General features: G+C 40.5%; 2 protein-coding genes and 1 long non-coding RNA gene across 3 annotated transcripts in view; 1 reads left to right on the forward strand and 2 right to left on the reverse strand.

The window, feature by feature from the left end:
• Nucleotides 1-3,686: 3,686 nt before the first annotated feature.
• On the reverse strand, nucleotides 3,687-7,188 carry LOC146470981 (putative methylmalonate-semialdehyde/malonate-semialdehyde dehydrogenase [acylating], mitochondrial). Its single transcript, XM_085121349.1, has 4 exons — nucleotides 7,111-7,188; nucleotides 6,375-6,563; nucleotides 5,367-5,465; nucleotides 3,687-4,131 (listed from the first exon to the last, which is right to left on the reverse strand). The coding sequence occupies exons 1-4, from the start codon at nucleotides 7,186-7,188 to the stop codon at nucleotides 4,030-4,032; spliced, it is 468 nt and encodes a 155-aa protein (XP_084977475.1). The 3' UTR covers nucleotides 3,687-4,029.
• Nucleotides 7,189-15,844: 8,656 nt separating this feature from the next.
• Nucleotides 15,845-21,348, forward strand: part of LOC146470982 (uncharacterized) — a 31,724-nt gene continuing 26,220 nt past the window's right edge. Inside the window, exon 1 of the mRNA XM_085121267.1 lies at nucleotides 15,845-16,314. The gene's annotated coding sequence lies outside the window, so the exon portion shown is untranslated. The remainder of the gene's footprint in view (nucleotides 16,315-21,348) is intronic.
• Nucleotides 18,166-21,348, reverse strand: part of LOC146470983 (uncharacterized) — a 32,322-nt gene continuing 29,139 nt past the window's right edge. The window contains exon 2 of the long non-coding RNA XR_014866888.1: nucleotides 18,166-18,316. This is a non-coding gene — a long non-coding RNA (uncharacterized LOC146470983). The remainder of the gene's footprint in view (nucleotides 18,317-21,348) is intronic.

The following is a 21,348-nucleotide window of genomic DNA, read 5'->3' on the forward strand; positions in this document are numbered from 1 at the left end:
AAAGAATAACTTCTAAGAAGCACTCGACAGTTAAAACGGTGGAAATTGGAGAGTTCCTGGCGAAGGAAAACGGCTTTGTGTGATAGTTGCAAAACCACAATACAAGGAGGAAAGGTCACTGATAAGCTAAAACGCACATCACATCACTTTATCGAATTGATGCTTAAAGAGGGTCCCCAATAGGGTTCTTCAATCCCGCCATCCCGGACAAAATTTTCCCTCAATCCCGTAATCCCGACCGCTGTTTTAGCCCAATCCCGATCCCGATCAGCTCATAACTTTTTTCACGCCCACGCCCCTTATCTCGACGAAAAAAGGCATTTTCAGTTGGATGTAATTCCCACTGCAAATCTGGGTACTGATCTTTGTACTGGTCTTTGGTCACGCGAGAAATATTAGCTATAAGATTATTTCTTCTATTTCTTTCCATCATAACGACGACATCGTTCCCGCGAATCACGTCAGTCAATAAGTCGTTAGCAATTCCTTTTTAGATCTTGCTCTTTTTCCTTTTTTTAATTTTTTAGTTTCCTTTTTTCTAACAATTGAATGGCGAGGGCTGCCTTTCCTATCAGGTTGATCCTTGGAAAACTTTGCTGTCATCAAACTCTGAAGAGCATTGCTACTCACGTACCACAACGTGAGACTGCAACAAATATTTGAAAAGGGAACAGGCCAAACACGACTCCCGCTGGCTGCTTAATGTACCTTAGACTTCTGGATTACGTGCCTTCCTGAGTACGTTTCTGAGAGATTTTCGTTTTCGATCAAAATGTGGTGAGGTCTCTCTGTTGACGTTTTGATTTTGATCATGAAGGAAACTACTCAAAGTTACTGAATGGAGGTGTTCTTAGGTCCTTATCATTCGGAGCCGTTTAAATTAGTTCCTTTATGTCGTTGTGTACCGTGGCAATTGTTTAGGCAATTGTTGTGTACTGTTGCATACTGTGGCAATTGTTTTGGCTTATCGGTTCAAGTTAAATGCAAGGTCTCAGGGAGCACAAATAAATTTCATCTGTAAAGGAACGGTGACAAGTAGATTTTCATTTTACTGACATTTTCGACACCGGACTTCCCGGATCTCGTTTCTTTATAGTAACGTTTCCCGCATCCCGCTTCGTAAAATCGTAAAATCCCGGATCCCGTCCATAATTCTAATCCCGAATATCGTCGCTCTTTTCCGCTAAAATCCCGAATCCCGACCTTTAAAAAAGCCAAATCCTGCATCCCGAAAAACCTATTGGGGACCCTCCTTAAACGCAACTGGAAATCCACTTATGAAAAGACGGAAGGTTTGATTGTCAATTTTTACTAAAAGTTTTTATTTGGGAAAGCTTTTTGACTGTTTTTCTTTCTGTATCTTTTTTTTTATGGTGAAACGAGAACAATTTGTAATCTTACACTTTTATCGAAATTACATAACCAATAGAAAATGACAATGAAGCCATGTCAGTGTGGTCGCAATTTCCGGTATCACGATAAGTAGCGTAACACAAGGAAATACGGAAATCACGCTATCTTTGTGACTCAAACTATTCCATCAGCTAGTTTTATTAGATAGTTTTAAAAATCTGCGAAGCGTACAATAGAATAAATGAGGCCACATTAAGCATCCCGCGAAAATTCCATTAGGGACACCTTGTTATATAATTATATGAAAAAGTTCAGTCGAGGGACAACATTTTGTCCCCGCAACATCTTACCAGAAATTCAGCTTGTCCGAATTTGCGCGTCAAGAAGTAGGGAGAAGTGACCTAAATTTTCAATGTCGCATCATGTGTACTGCTCTTACAAACTTTCCCTGCTACAAAATAGAAATAAACCAATAAAAACACATTATTCATCAGTCGCTGCAATGTGCCTCCACCTTTATGCAGTGCACTTGTCCCCGCTACAAGTGTGTGAATCGTTTACTAGTCAATTCTATCGTTAAGGTGATTGCCGCGAATAACTCGTTCGTAATTTTTTTTCTCAAACTTTGTGTGATTGTTCACCACTATGTATTATTTCGAGAAATGTAATAAAAAAGAAAGAGGTCTGCGAGGGAGCTACGTTCCACTCAATTTACCCCATAATTGTTTGCAATATTTGCTTTAAAAATTGAGCTTCTTTGATCAGCTTTTGCTATGTCCTTGTGGTAACAAAAGTTACTCAGATAAAGCAAAACTTGGAAAAACGTTATATCGAGAATGGAGAAGATTAATTTCTTGGTAGGGAAGCACAATCTGAAGCACTATCGACCCAAACCATTCCTTGCGTGCGATTTCTTAGTATCGCTTTTATATGCCCGTGGGTGGTGGGCAAGCCCTTATTTGTTGCAATAGGTCATTTTGCTGTCAATATTTCTAAAAAGAAAATTTCAATATAAAGAGGATTATGGCTAAGTTAAAGTAACGAGATAAAAAAGATTGTTTGTGGTGATATGTGAATAATTTAACACGACCCACCCCTAATGCAGTGCATTTTTTCCCTGACCCACCCTTTTTAACGTGTTAAGAACTAGTGACCCACCCTCAATTTTTATAGCCCACCCTCCCCCCCCCCCCCCCCCCACCCTTATACTTTATGACCGGTCCCTCAGTATCACTTTTGTATGCCCGTGAGTGGTGGGCAAGCTCGTTTTCGTGGCAATAGCTCATTTTTCTGTCAATTTTTTTTTAAAAAGAAAATTTAAATATAAAGAGGATTATGGCTAAGTTAAACTAACGAGATAAAAAAAGATAGGTGTCCATGCTCGTTTGGGAGAAAATAGCCATTTAGTTATTGGCTGGGCTTAGCATCAAGGAAAACAGGCCACGCTTTTCAACGTACGCGCGCTAATGACGTAAGAAATTAAACGCAGTAAGAATGCGCAATGCAATTCAATGGAGCGGACTAGTTGTAAGAATGCCACATTTCTAATCCACAGGTCCCGAGTTCAAATCTCTCTCGCTAATACTTGTGAATAGCCAACTGCTCCATAATAATATTGCTTGCTCTAAACTGTAAGGCTCATTTACTAAAAGACAGTTTAGACGGTGTTTAACAGAATCACGTTCTAAGGCATTTTTAATTTTGCCAACAGTCATGTCTAAACATTGCCTACTGCCGACGGTAACAAGAAGGCTTGCATCCCAGACTAGAAAACTACTTATCTACTTAAAATAAACCACTTATAAACAGATTTGGAGGCCAACTGATTGTTTAAGTCGCGGCCTAAGTTGGACTCTGTTTAAATAACTGGCCATTAATATTTTGTACGCAGGAGTCATGTCACAAGTAGCTAACTTATGATCATCCAGCTGAGTGTAGCCCTGAGAAGGACTCTTTGAGGTGACATTGACTTACTTTTTGACAACCTGAACGGAAGTTATCATCAGAGTCAAGTAAATTAAGGAACGCCAGTTGATAGTTTAAAACTGTCTTTGGTTATTGACCTGATTGGTCAACGAAGTCCAGCTTACTAATGTTCCCAACAAGAGCAAGACTCTTTCATTAAAGGCATCATCATCATCATCATCATCATCATCATCATACTAACATTATGTCAACATGACAACTCGTAGCCGATGGGTAATACATGCTGTCTGGCTGTCAATCTCACGAAAATTCTTCAAGATTAAGCGAGTAGTAAAAACTACGGGAGACTCTTCATTCAGAAGACTTCAGCGGCTTTTCGATGATAACATCATCACAACCACTACTGATCGTAGGAAAAGACTCTTTATTGCTTCATTCAGATAATTAGAATACTAGTTTGGTCAGCACTCTATTCACCCGGTCTCACAATCTGTTAAATAAGTTGTACTTTTGACCTGTTCAAAACCCAGATATGATGCGCCCTAGCCTAGGGGCATGCTGTCTAAGGGTTGTCTTGATTCCTAGCGAGACCACATACTGAATTCGACTATTGATTAATTTTGTCCTTCCCTGGGTCAACATTGACCGTAGTTCCATGTTTGTTGTTGTGGACTATAGTGCGACAGTTTTTACTGCGTGTAAATATTTCAGAGATGAGAGTTTCTTGTTCAAATACAATGTTTGTATGGTTTATTTTATGGTGGGGAATGCAGTTGGGGCCTTGAGCGCTTCAGCGTGCTCATCTCTCCAAAGACTCGTGATGGTTTTAACATCCAAGTAGAAGTTGATACCCTGAAAAAAAAAAAAAAAAAAAAAAAAAAGCTTTAATTTAGCTACATAAGAATTAATAAAAGGTGATGGTTATGAAGCCTGGCAAACTTCTTTGTTATACGTTTTTGCTAGCTTTTTCGGCCTTGACCGTACACAAAGCCATAATAGATTTTGAAATGTATAGGAACAACTGACCAATAGAAACGTTCTTGTTCAGATATTCAACCGTAGTATGAACGTTAAAAGCTAAGGTTTATGCAGGGTCGCGGCCCTTCCAACATAAATTGCTGCACCATTGTTTTCATGGTAAGGACGTTTCATAACCAGTCCCTCAATTATGGACGGTGCCTATTAATACAGAGGTATTTTTGTGCAGTTTATGACTATGCGGGAAAGCAGATCGTAGCAAGAGCGATTGGAATCCAAAAAGAAAATCGGGGGTAACCACGCATTTTTTGAGACAATTAAGCAACAAGAGTTCTAAAAAGCGCTAGATTAAAAAGATAGGGTGGCATTTTTTTGCCAAATTGAAAAATGCGTGGTTACCCCTAATTTTCTTTTCGTATCCCAATTACCCTTGCCAATATCTGCTTCTCCTGTGTACTTATAAACCGCACAAAAATATCTCTGTCGCCGTTAAGAATTCCAACTTTCTCGGGCCGTCTGAAGATTCGCAGAACGGATGCGCAGTAGCAAAAGGAAGCACCGTCCTTTTCTATGGCTACCTGCAAAAGAGTCATTTGTTTTCTAAAGGTCGCGGGGAGAGTTGGGAAGCAATGATACTGCCACGTTTACCCTCGCCTCAGTCTTACCCTGCCGGTCTCAGTGAGGCGTAAGGCACGCGAAACAGAAGTATTTCCTCTGGCCAATCACAATAGACTTAAACTTCGCAATGGACCAATCGGAATTCAGAGAAAAAGAGGATGTCCGGGTCGAGTGACTTAGAAAAGAAACGATGAAAATAAAACAAAACAAAAACCAATAACAAAAAAGGTGGAATTACTAGAAATGGCATCACAATGCCACGGCAGTTAATTAATTCATACATACTTTGAAACCGCATTAAGATGCCAACAAGAACATAAATTTGTCAAACCCAGTGGCAAGTGGAAATAAAATACACTGACTTTCTCGTTGAGACAGGAATTAAAACTTCTTTGACCTGATATAAAATTGATGTAAAATCTATTTTTCATGATCTTGAGGGAAAACAGATTTTCCCCGACTACAACAACCTTAAGATTTCAACGCGTCACCTGTTTTCCATAAAAGTGCGAATCTCCCAAGAAAGATCCACGTGACCCAGTGAAAGAGAACATTGGAAGAGGAACTGGGATGGGGACATTGACACCGATCTGAGGAGAAAACATGTTACTATGGTTACGTGTCACCATGGTAACGCATGATGAGTTTGCCCGCTGGGCAACATAAGTACAGTAACATATCAAAAGCAGACTTTTGAAACTGTTTCTTTCGCGAAGCTGGAACAAGTCTTTTGAGGTTATTAGTGCATTAAAGAAATAATCTGTACATTGCTGAAAATCTATGAGCATTAACCGCAAGCCATCAACAATAGTGTTGGAAACTTTGCAGTGTGATCATGTTGATCTGTGACGCATTTGGTGTTTGGTTAGTGTAATGCAAGTTATAGTGTGTGTAAACGTTGTTTCACCGTCTACTGGCTGTATTCGACAAAGAATTTCAGTAAATGAGCTTCTGCTGAATTTAGATGCCCCAGACATTGATAACAGAATGTATTGTTTTGTTGGATGTAGTTGCGAGTGTTTCACTATCGAGCTGTGTTCCTGAAATAAATATTGTGATATGATAAAATATGTGTCTTTCTCGTCATCTAAACATAAGAAAATATATCCGATTTCGCCTCCAGCAAATTCTTCGTTGGGCTCCCCCTTTTACAACCATTCATGAATAGTATTTAGTGCCTAACATGGGATATTCTATGGTATTCACTCAGAAAAAACGATCAAAAACCTTCCCCAGAGAGGAACGCAGCGATGCAAAAACGGTTGCAGAACTTGACAAAAATGCTTTTCCTCTTAGTCGCAGCTTGTGTAAGTTCTTAGCACGTTCTTAAAATCTGGGTCCATTTCAGTATTAACATTCTTTTATAAAAAGGTTCTTAAATATATAAGAAAAGAGTGTACTCCGTCAAATGGCGCAGTTTTGATCAAAACACAACAAGATCTGGATAAGGCCGCTTAAAATGATTATAATTGAAGACAAGCGATATCAAGGAATCAAACCTGGCCGACATCCACTTTGTGTTGGTATTTGCGAGCTACGGCTCCCGAGTTGGTGAAGATCGCGGTGCCATTTCCATACGGGTTCTTGTTCACAATGTCAATAGCCTTGAAATTAAACGAACAAAAATTAATACAATGACGTAAGAACGAAGGGCAAGACACTGGAGTACCTTCAAACCTTCCCAGGCACTGTTAAGTTAAGAGAACACCACGGAAATAAATAAATAAATAAATAAATAAATAAATAAGTCACTTTATTTTAATGTCAATGGTTTTATCGCAGAGCACTAATTGGGGACACTTTTCAAATCGAATTGGAATTTAGAAGTGTTGGTTTTTGAGGAGAGAGGAAAACCGGAGTAGCTGGAGAAAACCTCTTGGAGCAAGGACAAGAACCAACAACAAACTCAACCCACATATGACGCCGAGTCCGGGAATCCAACTAGGGCCACATTGGTGGGAGGCGAGTGCTCTCACCACTACACTACGCCATCCCTGCTTCCCTGGTCCCTTCACGTTGAACGTAAATTAATTCCTTTCTTACAAACCTGTTTACAGGAATTGGACGTAAAGGTAAATTCGCTATATGCAATTTCTCTTCACCCTTCTCTCTTGCCGTTGCATTGATAAAGTTTTTGTCTTTCGACTGCAATCGTGTCCTTAAATTTTGCGTTCATACAGGCGGCTACATGGTAGGCTACTTAAGGACGGCGCCGACTTTTGCTACTGCGCATACGTTCTGCGCATCTCGGGATCGTCCTGGTAACTTAAGAGCATGTCCATGAGAGGACCAGGCAGTGGTGATACATGCCATCTCACCGATTTCAATGAAACTTGGCCAGGTTGAATGGCCCACCTAATAACTTCAAAGCCAAATTAGTTTGATATTTGGATTTTCCGGGGGGAGTTAGACCACCCCCCTGTTTTTTTATAAAAATTCCAATAAAAACTACTCCAAAAAAGGGTAAAGTGAGGGGCTCCTAAAGCTTGTAGAATTTATGTAATTCTATTGTGGCTCCACATGGGCATAAGTACATCCTTCGTGAGTTATGTGCAAGAGTCTCAGATTATTTGATTAATTACCTGTCAATCAATGCAAGTTAATTTGTTTTTAAAACGAAATACGTGAACACATAATATATATATTTAGCCAAGCCTAAAAGCGGAGCTCCAATTTTTTTCATAGCATTTATAGAAATCTGCTTAGCGTATGAACGTAATAACGTTACCACTTCCTAATTCTTTCTGTAGTTATATATGTTTTTAGTGCATATGCAGCAAAAGCTGTCCATCAACAATAACAACAACAATGTAATACACAGGGCAAAATTACATACTCCTGATAGGTCGTGCGGCGAAAATACTCGCTCGAGATTGGCTGAGCACGCCTGTTCTACATTTCGTTGGTTTCTTCATTTTGTGTCCAAAAATACCCCGTAAAAACTAAAATCTTACTTTAAGACGTTTTTTACACTTAATTCTGGTGCTGTGGTAAGACAGCGCGTAAATTTCATTTGAAGACGATTGATCTTAGGATAAGACGACCTTCTTCTTATTTATACGATGATGGCGTCTTAGATTAAGATGATTTTTTTCTTAGATTCAAAGTGCTGTGGTAAGTCATATTTTCATCTTAACTCAAGATTTGAACAATCTTATTCTAGAAGCTTTAGAATCTCAACTGATTTAAGTTTCGAAGCAAGGTATAAATCTAACTGCAACGGTCACTACATTAAAAAACTGACAGAGAGCGTTTAATACCATTAAGCTTGAACATGATATATGAAGCAACGAAAACACAACGAATTTCAATCCATAGTACTCTATTACACCAAATCTAATTATTTAAATGAGACAACTTATCGAAATCAGCTTACCGTAAATTTACCTGAAAACAGAGGCCGGGCCGCGGCCAATAACTACTGTTTTGTTGGTCCTAAAGTCCTTTAAATCATAGAGACCTCTAATAGCAGGGAATGCAGATTGTCACTACACTCATTCCTCAGATCGGTGATGCAGTAGAATTGTTGGACTCATCTTTGGTTTTCAATAAAAAGCGACAGTAATTTCTTCATTTCCATTTTCAATCTTCTTTCTCGCCCATGCCGTCAAATTCGTGTAAGTTACCACGTTTACCGGGGCTTTAGCCCGTATTTTAAGTCCAGATGTCTTGTTATTTGAATATTGAAGTTGCTGTCTCGAAATTCTTGTAAATTCTCCACTTTCCGCTGCTTGATCATGAGGAGTATATAAATCAGCTTGTTCTAAACAAGGTGAGAGTTTGTGTTGGATCAAAGCTCCAGACTCCGTGTCTGCAGAGTTTGGATCAAAATCAACCAATCAGAAAAGAAGTCCTGTTTCCTATGAGGTCTGCATTTTTTTAAATGAACCAATCAGGAAGGGCTTTCCAAAATTTGGATCCTTTTGTGTTGTAGCCTGCGTAGCAAGCGTTTCCGTGCTGTTTCCGAGCAAGGACCGCGCGAAAAATGGCGTTTTCTATTTCTTCCAAGTTAGCCTTTTTTTATTTATTTATTTTTTTTACCGAGAACTAAAATGGTGAGAGTAGAGATCGGCGTATTAAATCGCCGATATCTGGCATGTCAGATATCGGCGATTAAATTCGCCAAGTGTGCCCGTTCCCGCGATTTTTTACGCTCATCGCTGCGAGTTGCCAGTAAAGTCAATCAGTCAGGTTGGGCGGTTTTATCACATGAACAACGCCGCGATCGGCAAAAAAAAAAAAATCGCCAGGTGTGTCCGCATCAATCGGTGGCGAAAATTCGCTGGCGATCAAATTCGCTGCGATCGACGTATAAAATGCCAGGTGTGTCGCCAGCTTAAGGCGTATTGCATCTTACGTAGGATGACAGTATCTTATAGCGTGCTTCGGCGTCTTAAAATTTCCACAAGACCAAAAAACGTCTTAAAATAAGGACCCCATCGACTCAGATTAATATAATTAAGACTGGTCTTTCTTAAAGTAAGATGCCTCAATGTTGATTAAGATAAGCGCTTCTCAAATGAAGACGATTTAAAGACAATATTTAAGACGATCTTTTATCTTATATACTAACTGAGACTCCGATAGTCTTCATTTAAGATCTCCTGTGTTAAAATAAGATGATCACCGTCTCAATTTAATGTGGTGGTGGTCTTGCATAAGACGGGAAACGTAAGGTAAAATCTTAGTTTAAGATTTTAGTTTTTACGGAGTAACGAGTTCTTTCAAGTTCTTTGGAGTTCAACTGTTTAAGCCGAGTTGTTTGTACCACAAATACATGGAATTAAGTGCTGCAGCTAAAAAGAAAATTCCTAAACGTTAAGTTTTCGTGTCTTATAAGAAACAGCAAAATATCATTTGCCTCAAAGCTAACTGACCTGGATCGGATTGACATTTGTTTAGCTGAGAAACTGAAATCAGTCATGGCGAACAAGTGCTTTCACCTCGCTACTTCTTCTTAGAACGAATGATAACCGAGCATAACAGTGTCCTTTTGATGGGAAGAAGGAGCAGGTCAAATTCAGTGGAAGAAATTACTCCGTAAGTTCCTTCTTTCGATCCACTGTTTGCTAATTTTATCGATCTATTTTCGCGGATTTTCAAGCGGTAGGAAGCTTCACAGCGCAGGTGAACAATAAATTTATGCCTGACATTAAGTTTTATCGTTGTTAGTTTACTCCTGAATTAAACTTATATTCTCTCTTCATTGCATGTGTAAAATTTACAACTCAGTCAATATTGCTCCTACTGAAATCCAAATAAACGCCAAGAAAAGGAGAACACGGGGAAATCACTCTTGGTTGCTTGACACAGATCTTTAGTGTGTCGGTGCGAGCAAAACTGCCCCGAAACAAAATGTTCAAAAATTAGTTTCTCTACGAATATTTATCCTATCGAAGCGATTGAAGTATATTTGTAAAGCTTGAAACACGTAAAATAAAGAAAAAACATTGATCATGATTGATTGTTGCTCAAAAACGCATTAGACTAGTAAACAGCGAGCAAGTAGCCTAAATTAGTAGGAGTTGCGTTCAAGTAAACAGAGAAAGAAAAATTCACCGTCGTTCGCTCATGTTCTCCACGAATTCCTTAAATTAGGTCATTTCACGTTGTTGTTTTGCGGAGGACGGCAAGGAAATGTATCAAAATTTAATTGCGGAGTGATTGTTTTTGTTCAAATGTTGTTGCTACCGTCGTCGTTGCTTAGCAGGGTTCCCAGACCTATTTGGCGCTCGGATAAAAATGTTTGAAAAATCATAACTCAGTCAATATCGCTCCTACTAAAATAATTCTGGACCTTACAAAAATTTTAACACTTTAACGCTTGGTTGAAGGGCGAAAAATCAAAAACTTGTGCGTGTTTATACAGTCCAAGCACGTGAAGGCAGAGCGGCGCAAATGCAAATGCACGTACACGGCTCAAAAACAAAATGTTCAAAAAATAATTTCTCTGCAAAAAAAATCACGGGTAAAATGTGTAAAGCTTGAAGCACATAACATAAAGAAAAAATATCGATTGTTGCCTGGAAGAAAGCATTTTCGTTTACAAATGATTTATAAACGACCGTCGAATTACACGTCATGATAATATTTTTGGTGTACTGAGCAACTGAGCGACCCGGGGAAAATGTTTGGAAATTCAAAACTGTGTAAATTCTGCTCCTGTAGCAATAATTCTAGTCTCTACATAAACGTTAACAAATGGAAAATATTGGAAAATAGTCTTTGGTGTTTGGTAGAATTATTTTAGAGCTTTTAAACTTGCGTGCAAACACATGAGAGCCGTGTGGTGCCATGAAAACAACACGACCACGAAAAAATATTTTTCAAAACTGATTTATAATTTCTACACAAATATCGATGGTATCGAGAATTTACAGTGCGTCGCACTGTAATTGACGATTGAAGCATCTGTCAGTAAAGCAATACATAAAGAAAAATTATCGATTGTTGCCTGGAAGAAGGCATGTTCGTTTACAAATGACCTGTAAACGGCCGTCGAATCACGTAAACATGATATTTTCTGCGAGAGCAAGGTAGCTCCCGGGGAAAAATGTTTGGAAATTCAAAACTGTGTCAATTCTGCTCCTATAGTAATTGTTGTAGTATCCAAATAAACGTTAACAAATGGAGAATACGGGAAAATAGTCTTTGGCCTTTCGTACAATTATTTCAGAGCTTTTAAACTTGTGTGTGTTTACAAACGCATGAGAGCGGTGCGGAGCGAATGACAAAAATAAACGGTCATGAAACAAAATGTTCAAAAATTAATTTCTATACGAATATCAAAGGTATCAAAAATTTAATAAAAGACGAAAGCCGTATCTATGTAAAGCTTGAAACACGTAGCACAATAAATTATCGATTTTTGCCAGGAAGAAATTTACAAATGATCTGTTTACATGTAAACGGCCGTCGGAATTACGTAAACATGTTATTTTTTGCGAGAGCAAGTTATTTAACAATTAGCTCCCGGGGAAAAATGTTTGGAAATTCAAAACTGTGTCCATTGTGCTCCTAATTATTAATAATTCTAGTCTCTAAATAAACGTTAACAAAAGGAGAATGCAGAAAAATACTCTTTGGTGTTTGGTAGAATTATTTAAGAACTTTGAAACTTGTGTGTGTTTACAATCACATGATAGCCATTCGGTGCAAATAAAAAACACGGCCACGAAATATATTTTTCAAAAATTAACTTCTCCTCGAAAATTAGTGATATCGAAAGCGATTAAAGTGTCTTTGTAAAGCTATTTTAGAGTTCTGAAAGTTGCCATAACTGATCACAAACGGGTGATATAGACAAATGTGAGGCTTCTTTAAACTTACTTTTCCGGCTGGCCTGCTCTAACTTGCTATCTATCGCTCGTTTTCACGTTGAACTTTGCTTAATCGTCACCACTTTTCTGATTTCTTTTACTCTCTCTTTCTCTTCTTTCCACGTTTGTCAACATATTCAACGAAAACATATAAATTGACTTTGTATTTTGTGTTCTTTATCATTTCTGTTGTAAACGCACCTCGCCATGCAAATTCCCGCCAAACAAACACGGGCGCATTAGCATTGTGGGATTGCGTACGGTCGGACGGACGGTCGTACGGGTGGACAAGTGACGTCATAACCAAACCAAAATTTTTCGCTTTCACGGATTACCAAATTCTCTTAGCTATGGGGCTCCGCAGCGCGCCTCCGGCGCGCGGAGCTCCGCTACTATCCGTTCCTTTATCCGTTTCGATAATCAAACGAAACTGTGGAGTATATGTGACAACTATTGACTATTTCATGATTTTTTGTGTGCTGGTTATCCTTTTCTGTACATAAGACATACCTCCATAAGTCATAAGTGATTTGTTAATCCGCAAAGTAAACACAAGGTACAGTAGAATTTTCCCGGGATTTTCTTAGTGTTCGCATAAGAATTTTTCGGCTACCCGAGTGCTATCTTGTGAAAATTCACTTTGAGCCTTTCATAGTTGTTTGTGATACAGTAAAATTGATCCTCTGCACAGCTCATAGCAAGTGTGAACTAATTCAAGGATGACTGGCAGCACTTGTTACTTGTTACACGGAATGCCCGCAGGGCATGACGTGTCTAGGTTTCGGTCGGGTATCTTTTTTTTCTTCATCGCTGTCATAAATGTGCACATTAATTTATGCATTAAACTCTGTCCTCCCCTAGTAAGGATATATTGTTCTGATTGTCTTCAACAGAAGCGGCCCAATCAAAATCTATTTTTCAGGCACATATCACGAGAGAGGGGACCCACTCATGACTTCTGTGTGACGTCAAATCATCATTTGATTTATTCATTAAAACTAGATTAAATTCTTCCCTCTCCCAGAAGGGATCTATTGTTTTGATTGTCTTGAACAAAAGCGGCCCAATCAAACTCCATTATCTGCGCGTATATCAAGAGGGAGGGGACCCACTCATCTCTACTTGTGTGACGTCAAAGCAAATCATCATTTGGAAAAGTTGTTTTCGTTCAATGGCGGCCACATGTCTGAATTTTAAGACTCCGGATCTGCCGTTTTCAGAGAGAAAACCAACCTTTTTCAAGCAGTAAATCGAAATAATAACTTCTAGGTAGTACTCGACGGTTGAAACGGCGGAAATTGGGAGAATTCACAGCAAAGAAAATCCGCTTTAAAAAACAGATCGAATGATCAACGCGAAGGATTAGAGCTAGAGGAGGCCAGACCAGTTCAGCGGGGTCATGACGTTATTGCATAGTTATTTCTGGTATGATTCCTAGTAACACAACGATAAGTATCACGCAATATATCTGAATAAAACCATTCAGACAATTATTTCAATGGCCAAGGGAGGATATTTTTTAAATATCTGCGAAACATACAATGGGGAATAATTGGGACTACATTAAGCATTCCGTGTAATGCCATTAGAGGGGCATCTTGTTATAATATCTCTCAGTTAGTACCCGCGGTGTGAGTGGTCAATTTTGCGAGCCGTGAGTGCTAGTGGTCACTGTACGTGCCGCCGCTAAATTTGAAAGTTTAAACTCGGAGATATAATAAATATCTTACTGACCTAGTTTTCTCAGTCCGTACTGTAAGTTACGGATCCTAGGGGGAATAAACGTGGTCCGGAATTTACGGACCTCGAAATCGGTTAGTAAGAGGTATGTCACTCCGTCTAATGTAATCCGCTGTAATTGATTTCCTTTATTTGTTTTGTTGAATGTTCATTGCAGCAACTGATTCTCTGGACTTTAGTTTTTCACAGAATTCTCTTTTACAGATGCACAAATGAAAATTCCCAAAGGAAATGTCCAAGCAGTCAATTTTTTCGGCCGTAATCCTAATGCAACGTAATCTCAAATTATCAAGTTCTTGGAGCATCAACATGATCAGGCCTATACCACCTGCGTCGCGATAATAGTCTGTTAGTGGGCATTTTGTGTAACATGAAAGGCATTTCCCCAACATTTACGCCTTTATACGCTGTGTATACAATGTCTCATCTTGCATGTCCATTTGCCTCGCCCTGTGACACTCAGTGCAATATTCCAAGAAGTTATCCTGGAGGAAATGAGATTCTTCTCCTGAGCTCTTGTTCGAAGGATATCAATTCTCATCTTAGACTGATCTTTGAAGCCCAAACTTGTGCCTCGTTCAAGAAAGAACTAATTCCTGCACGTGTGGGCTTGTTTGATGAAGGCGGCCATGACTTCACAATTTGTCCGGAGCACGGGGATCAATTGTGTGTCAATTTCAGGGCGTCGATAAATCACGAGGGAAAGTGGGAGAGGGGCCTTAACCTGCGAACGTCCAAAGAAATAAAGAGGAACTGGGATGTAGTGGTCCCTCAGTGATGGAGCACTTTGTATCATTGTCCCTTGAATCATAGTAGCATTTGTTTTCACAAATTATGGACTTGATTATCAGTCACTGTTCGAAAGAGGGGCGGACATCAGCCTAACAAATAATTGATCTTACACTCTGTCATTTTCTCTGTGAACACTGGCATATGTAGAACTTACCGTGGTGAACACAGAGCCGCAATCAAACTCGAACTCACTGCAAATACCTCACTGCTCCAGGAGCAGAGAGAGGAACAAAGCTCAGCAGGACTACCTATGAAGCACGGTGACAGCGCCATTGCTGAGGCGAACGCGCACGTGCGATTTCAGTTCCCGCCAGAGGAAATATCAAGTGAGTTATAGTGTACTCCATTCGGCTATTTGTTATCTTGTGGTCGAAACGGTCTTTTACAAATGGACACAGTTTGTTTAAGGAAATTTCTTATCGTTGCTTTAAATGCGGAAAGCATGTCTTTGCTCAAGTTATTAGCTGAACTTGTTCCCAACACAAAAACCGTTTCCCTTTTTTTTTTCCCGGGCAAGTGCATGTGGAAAGGAGAATTCTATGAAGAACTAAAGATCAGGGAATCAATTGTTACAATGTACATTCAACAAAACTAACTAAAGGAATTACTGGTGATTATATCAGACAGAGTTACTCAACGAGTTCGAGGTCTGTACTGTACTGGAAGTTACGGACCGGGTTTTTTTCCTGTTGATTTATAACCCAAGCGCAAAGAAAAGACAAGGGTCCTTAACTTACAGAAAGGCCTGAAAAAACGAGGTTATTAAGATATTTATCTTATCTCCGAGGATAACTTTCAAATTTAGTGGGTAGTATAGTGATCAAACGGCCCGCGCAAAATTGACCACTCACACCGCGGGTACTAACTGAGAGATATTATAACAAGTAACAAGTACTGCAAGTCATCCTTGAATTAGTTCACACTTGCTATGAGTACTGCAAGTCATCCTTGAATTAGTTCACACTTGTTATGAGCTGTGCAAAGGATCAATATCACTTTCTCACAAACAACTATGGAAGGCTCAAAGTGAATTTTCGCAAGATAGCACTCGAGTAGCCGAAAAATTCCAATGCGAACACTAAGAAATCTCCCGGGAAAATTCCACTGTACTTTGTGTTTACTTTGCGGATGAACAAATCACTTATGACTGATAAAGGGAGGTCTTATGTACGGAAAAGGATAACCAGCACACAAAATCATGAAATAGTCAATAGTTGTCACATATATCTCCACAGTTTCGTTTGATTATCGAAACGGATAGTATCTGTTCACGTATTCTGTTTCAAAAACAAGTTAAATCCCACCGTGTCCGCTGACCGACAGTGAGGCTCGGGTTAGTCACGCAATACGCTGTGGATCCATCGAGTTGCCGAAAACCGTGAATTATAGTTGTTGTTTGTAGTTCGCCCAAAATGCACGCGGTGTAGGTTTTCTGAGTGAGAAAGCCAAGGAAGATACGCTTATTAAGGCGACATGGAGAGGTGTTTGAGGTTTAAATATACGCGACAGACTACGTGAAATAGAGACGTCGGATCACACTTCGGGAAGTAAAAAGCTCAACGGATTCAAGTCTTGCTTAATACATAATGTAAGTAAGCTTACCTATTTTTGGCTGCCACTCTGATTTAAGGACTCAAATCTTCGGTATTGCTCAGAGAACAACAGAAATAGTTCTATTTTATGGGATAGTAAGGGTATACATGTCGACCTTGAGGCGACATCTAGTCCAAAATGCTGTCACGTTTTACTTGTTTGTCAATATTTAATGTGTGTGGACTATTTGTTTCAGTTTCAGTTCCGAATGGTTTTGAAGTTAGATTCTGGAATAACAGTCTTTTTACATCACGATACCTTTCCGAAAATTATATATTGGGGATTTAGTAATCCCGCAAACTTAGGTAGTCAAGGGGTAATTAGTTCGGGGTCGCACTAGTTATACGAAGAGACAATGTACTCATATGGTTGGATAAAATTGGCCACTATTGTGACGTATTTAGTAATATAAAAGTAAAAAGTCACGCCACGCTTAACAAACTAATTAGAGCGTGACGTGACATGGAAAAAATTAAGTAATTAAATGTCTCTTCGGAAAAGGTGGGGAAGAAATAAGCGCCACAAGGCACACAGCGTGTGACCTCCCCACCAAGATCCGGAACTAAGAACCCCGAGGAATATTAGAACTGAAAACAGCGAGGATATAAGAAAGACCTGTAAGGTACGGTCGTGACCAGCAGCCCCTGTTCGACCTAGGCACGTACCGCACGTGAACTAACATTTAAAACAGTGGTTAAATAACATATCAATTGTAGCTCCGTTGTGTGACAGATAACATATAGATAAAGTAGTACATGGGAACTGATAGTAAGTGATAGCGAAAAGAGTCCACAGTGAAAAACCCTTTCAGAATGGCAGCCCCTGACTGACCCACGAATCAGAGAATCCACCGTGGCCCTTTAACGCTAACGAGAGATGAAGACAAAATATACTGCCCCCATAACGGATGTTTAAAATTAGCCGTATTGAAAAGCACCACTGTATAGCAGCTCGTGATTGACCTATACAACGGAGATTCAACCACTGCGTGACCAGTGAAAAACAATTAGTTAGCTTTGAGTGAGGGCGGACGGATGTAAGTTCTAAAAGCGTCCGAACACCTAGGGCACGTAGTTGCGAATCCGAAAAACCTAGCCTGCGTAGCAGTCGTTTCCGTTTCCTTCAAGCCAAGCGGGGCAAGTGCGCGAGGGCATTGGGAAAAAAGGAGCAAAAAAGTAGGAGCGGGGGGGAGGGGCGGGGAAGGAAAGGAAACGCCTGCCGCGGAGCCCAGACATTTTACCGAACGCCGTTCGTCAGCGAACGGGAGGCAATGATGTATTACCATTGGTCAATCGTCTGTCAATCAAACTCATAAACTAAAAGGACATCCGGTTAACCGTTTATCAAAATCAAAATATAGTTCGATATAGTTTTCATTGCGCTTTGGTTTGTTGGTAGGTATTATCGTCTCAACAAACATGGTGTCATTCGTTTTTCGAAATCCCGCCGAAATTTTTAAAAATTTAAGAAAATTTGTTCTGGTTGTCGGCGGTCTCAATGACACGACAATCTGAAAGCTTGTTTTATTTCACGCTATGCGAAATACAATTAATTTTATCCTGGAAACGCGAGGAAGTATTTAGCCATGTGGGACAAGCTCATTCTGTCTGTAATTCCAGCAAATGAGTTGATATTCTAAAACATTAGTAAAATTTGTCTTGGGTAATTTTATCTACGCTTGAGCGACGTACGTAAAGTTCGAGAAAATCTTCTAAAATACAGTCGACTACCGATAACTCGAACCTCGCGCTAACTCGAAACAATTTTCCTTTCCTTTCAGGTAATTTTCTTCATAATTTCACCCTCGATAACTCGAACCTTTTTCAATTTCCCTTGAAGGTTCGAGTTATCGGGAGTCGACTGTACTGCAACTTGAAGTAAACAAGTTGCCCGCCGCGATTCTGTTTTCGCTGATTGGTTCTCATGTGACATTTGACGTGACAGTGTAGGCCCCAAGGGAGCGAAGCCATTTGGGGGCGTTCGGTAAAATGTCTGGGCTCAGCGGCAGGCGTTTCCTTTCCTTCCCCGCCCCTCCCCCCGCTCCTAATTTTTTGCTCCTTTTTATCCCAATGCCCTCGCGCGCTTACCCCGCTTGGCTTGAAGGAAACGGAAACGACTGTTACGCAGGCTACGAAAAACCCTTCTAAGACGCATGGCACGCTGCACCAATGCGAAAGCTATGGCTCTTGTAGCGAAAACAATCACGGCCGCAAAAGTTCAAAGCGCGACGGGGCTCAATGTTAAAATTGTTTGTCAAGATTGCCCCGCCAGCTGCACACGTGAACAAGGGGCCTTTATGGCAACCCCTAAGTTTAAGGTAGTCGAGTAAGGTCTGCACGGGGCAAAATGTTTCAGAAGGTTCGCTTTCAATGGTTATGACAAACGGCCGATTATTCGTGTTGTGTTTAAACTTAGTGATCACAATCTTGACAGCCGTCACTCGAGAAGATTGTTTCAAAAAGGTCACTTGGTCAAATTGCACAACGGTGTCAACTTGCTTTGTACTTTTGCAAGATAATTCACCTATTCTGAAGAAACCATAAAATGCTGTCATGAACATTGCCCCGAACAGAGCTGATTTGGTCGGGTCGTAAAGGCCTTTGATCTTATGTACATATGCTAGTGCTGATAGGTACGAGTTTATGGTAGCAGGAGCTAGACCCCTGGCACATAAAAAGGAAATGAATAATGCGATACAAGCGGTCGAAACAGGCAAATGTAAATAATTCTATATTCTATAATTCTATTCTTGTTCACGTGTGCAGCTGGCGGGGCAATCTTGACAAACAATTTTAACATTGAGCCCCGTCGCGCTTTGAACTTTTGCGGCCGTGATTGTTCTCGCTACAAGAGCCATAGCTTTCGCATTGGTGCAGCGTGCCATGAGCCTAGAATTCAGTAAAGACAACCCGAGCGCGTGAGTATTGTTTGCGAGACTGCTCCGACAATGAGGAGTGTAGTAATTCTTTTAACGCATCGACCACTTCTGCGGGAGAAGGGTCTCGGGCAAGTGAGTTGGCTCTGGGTCGGCATCTAGGAAAGCTTTCCTGAAATCTACAATCTGTAGACGAGAAATTAAGTCCGCCCGGGTATTGTCAACACCGGGTATATGATAAGCCCGAAACAAGATATTATGACGTAGTGATGTTAGGACAAGATCACGTACTAATGATCATGGGGTGTTTTGAGGTCTGTTTATTGATAATGTCAACCAAAGCCGCATTATCAGTAAAATCAGAGACACATTTGTTGCTTATTTGACATCCCCACACGTGGAGCGAGATAGTAATCGGAAAGAGCTCCAAAAATGCAATGTTCAATGATTTTCAATGGGCAGGTCATTCGCCGTAAAACCAACGGGTCCCCAAAAGTGCGCCGTAGCCCTTTGAGGCCGCAGCGTCGGTGTAAAGTTTGAGAGGCGGTGAAACCTGCCACGGTTCGTCCAGAAAAAATGTACGGCCGTTAAAATCTCTTAAAAATTGAAGCCAGACCTGTAAATCGCGACGACAGGCCTCAGTAATCCGTATACGATGGTGAGGTAGACGGACACCCTTGGTGAAATCAACAAGCCTCCGAAGAAAGGCCCGACCAGGTAGAACAACTGAACAAGTAAAATTCAATAAGCCAATCAAAGATTGAAGTTCTTTCAGGGTAGTTTTACGGCGTTTGTTCATGTCCAATAACTGAGCATTGCATTTTTGAAGCTTATCGTCCGGCAGACGCGCTTCCATATTAATCGTGTCGAGTGTTATCCCAGCAAACTGTTAAGTGGTTGAAAGACCTTCGGTTTTTTCATCGGCTATAGGTACCCCTAAACGATCACATAGGCTCAAAAAGTTGTGTAAATCGGAGGCACATGTCCCTTGAGAGGTAGCAATAAACAAGAAATCATCCAGAATATGCAAAACACCGGAAGCACAGAGATAATGTTTAGCAAGCCACTCGAGCGCAGTGCTAAAAGCTTCAAATATAGCGCAAGATGAAGAACAGCCCATGGGCAAACACCGGTCAAAAAAGTACGAATTATTCCATGTCATACCCAGTAAATGGTAATCGTCAGGGTGAATCGAAATGATACAGAAAGCTGATTTTATATCGGTCTTGGCCACATAGCAACCCCTACCTAAAGTGTGATAGCATCACCTATTGAAGCATAATGTACCGACAAAAATTGGTCCGGAATAAAATCATTCACTGAGGAGCCATCTGGGTATGACAAATGGTGTATAATACGAAATTCACCTGGAGTTTTCTTTGGAACTACGCCTAAAGGTAAAGAAATAAAATTGTCAAAAGGTGGACGAGAAAATGGACCTGCAATTCTTCCTGCGCGCCATTCTTTCTCGAGTTTAGCAGCTAAAATTTCAGGTTGGTCCTTTGCACTGCGCAAATTTGAAGCAAGACGTAAGCGGCTAGTACCAACAAACCCAACGCGAAATCCAAACGAAAAACCATCAATCAAAAATTGCTTAAGACGAGCGGTCATATTGTTGGAAAAGGGAGCTAAGCGTGGATACGTTTACTGGCGTTACTGGCAGGTTGTTTATTATGTGATGGAGTTGCGATAGCTCTCTCCCCGGCTGGTTTGGGAATGTTTGAGGCAGACTGACACGACTTAGCCGCGTGTCTACCACCACATGTGGAACATTTGTGGTTATATCTGCAGCCCGCACAGGGACGTCCGGCGTTGAACGTGAAACACACCACTCTGACCATTGGTTGTTTTCCCTTGAACCGCGAGTTGGGCTTGTCGGTTGCAAAATATCCGGATTTGGCACGAAAAGTCACCGCGCGATGCCATAACTCCCAATGTACTACTCCCCAAGGGTACTTTTGTGGGTTGCTTTGACGCAGATACCGGAACTGCTCATCATAATAGTGCCAGTCCCCCCCACGTGTGGCGATGTCGCGCACTGTTTCGCAAAATTTCATCAAATGTGGCGTCTCTTCGGGGAATTTTTCGCAGTATACCGCGACAAAAGAGTGGAAAGCCGATACCCACTCGTGAATAGACGTCAATTTCTTTGCA

This window comes from Pavona decussata, unplaced genomic scaffold (assembly GCF_977016875.1).
Source record: "Pavona decussata unplaced genomic scaffold, jaPavDecu1.1 SCAFFOLD_107, whole genome shotgun sequence".
NCBI lineage: Eukaryota > Metazoa > Cnidaria > Anthozoa > Scleractinia > Agariciidae > Pavona > Pavona decussata.

Bases quoted from the DNA above. Each gene is read 5' to 3' on its own strand.
- LOC146470981 (XM_085121349.1), bottom strand. From the start codon at position 7,188: ATGGCATGTATCACCACTGCCTGGTCCTCTCATGGACATGCTCTTAAG. The intron at 6,564-7,110 runs GTATGCGCAGTA...TTAACTTAACAG, and splicing joins GATCCCGAGATGCGCAGAAC to TGCCTGGGAAGGTTTGAAGG. The intron at 5,466-6,374 runs GTTTGATTCCTT...TTTTCTCCTCAG, and splicing joins ACAAAGTGGATGTCGGCCAG to ATCGGTGTCAATGTCCCCAT.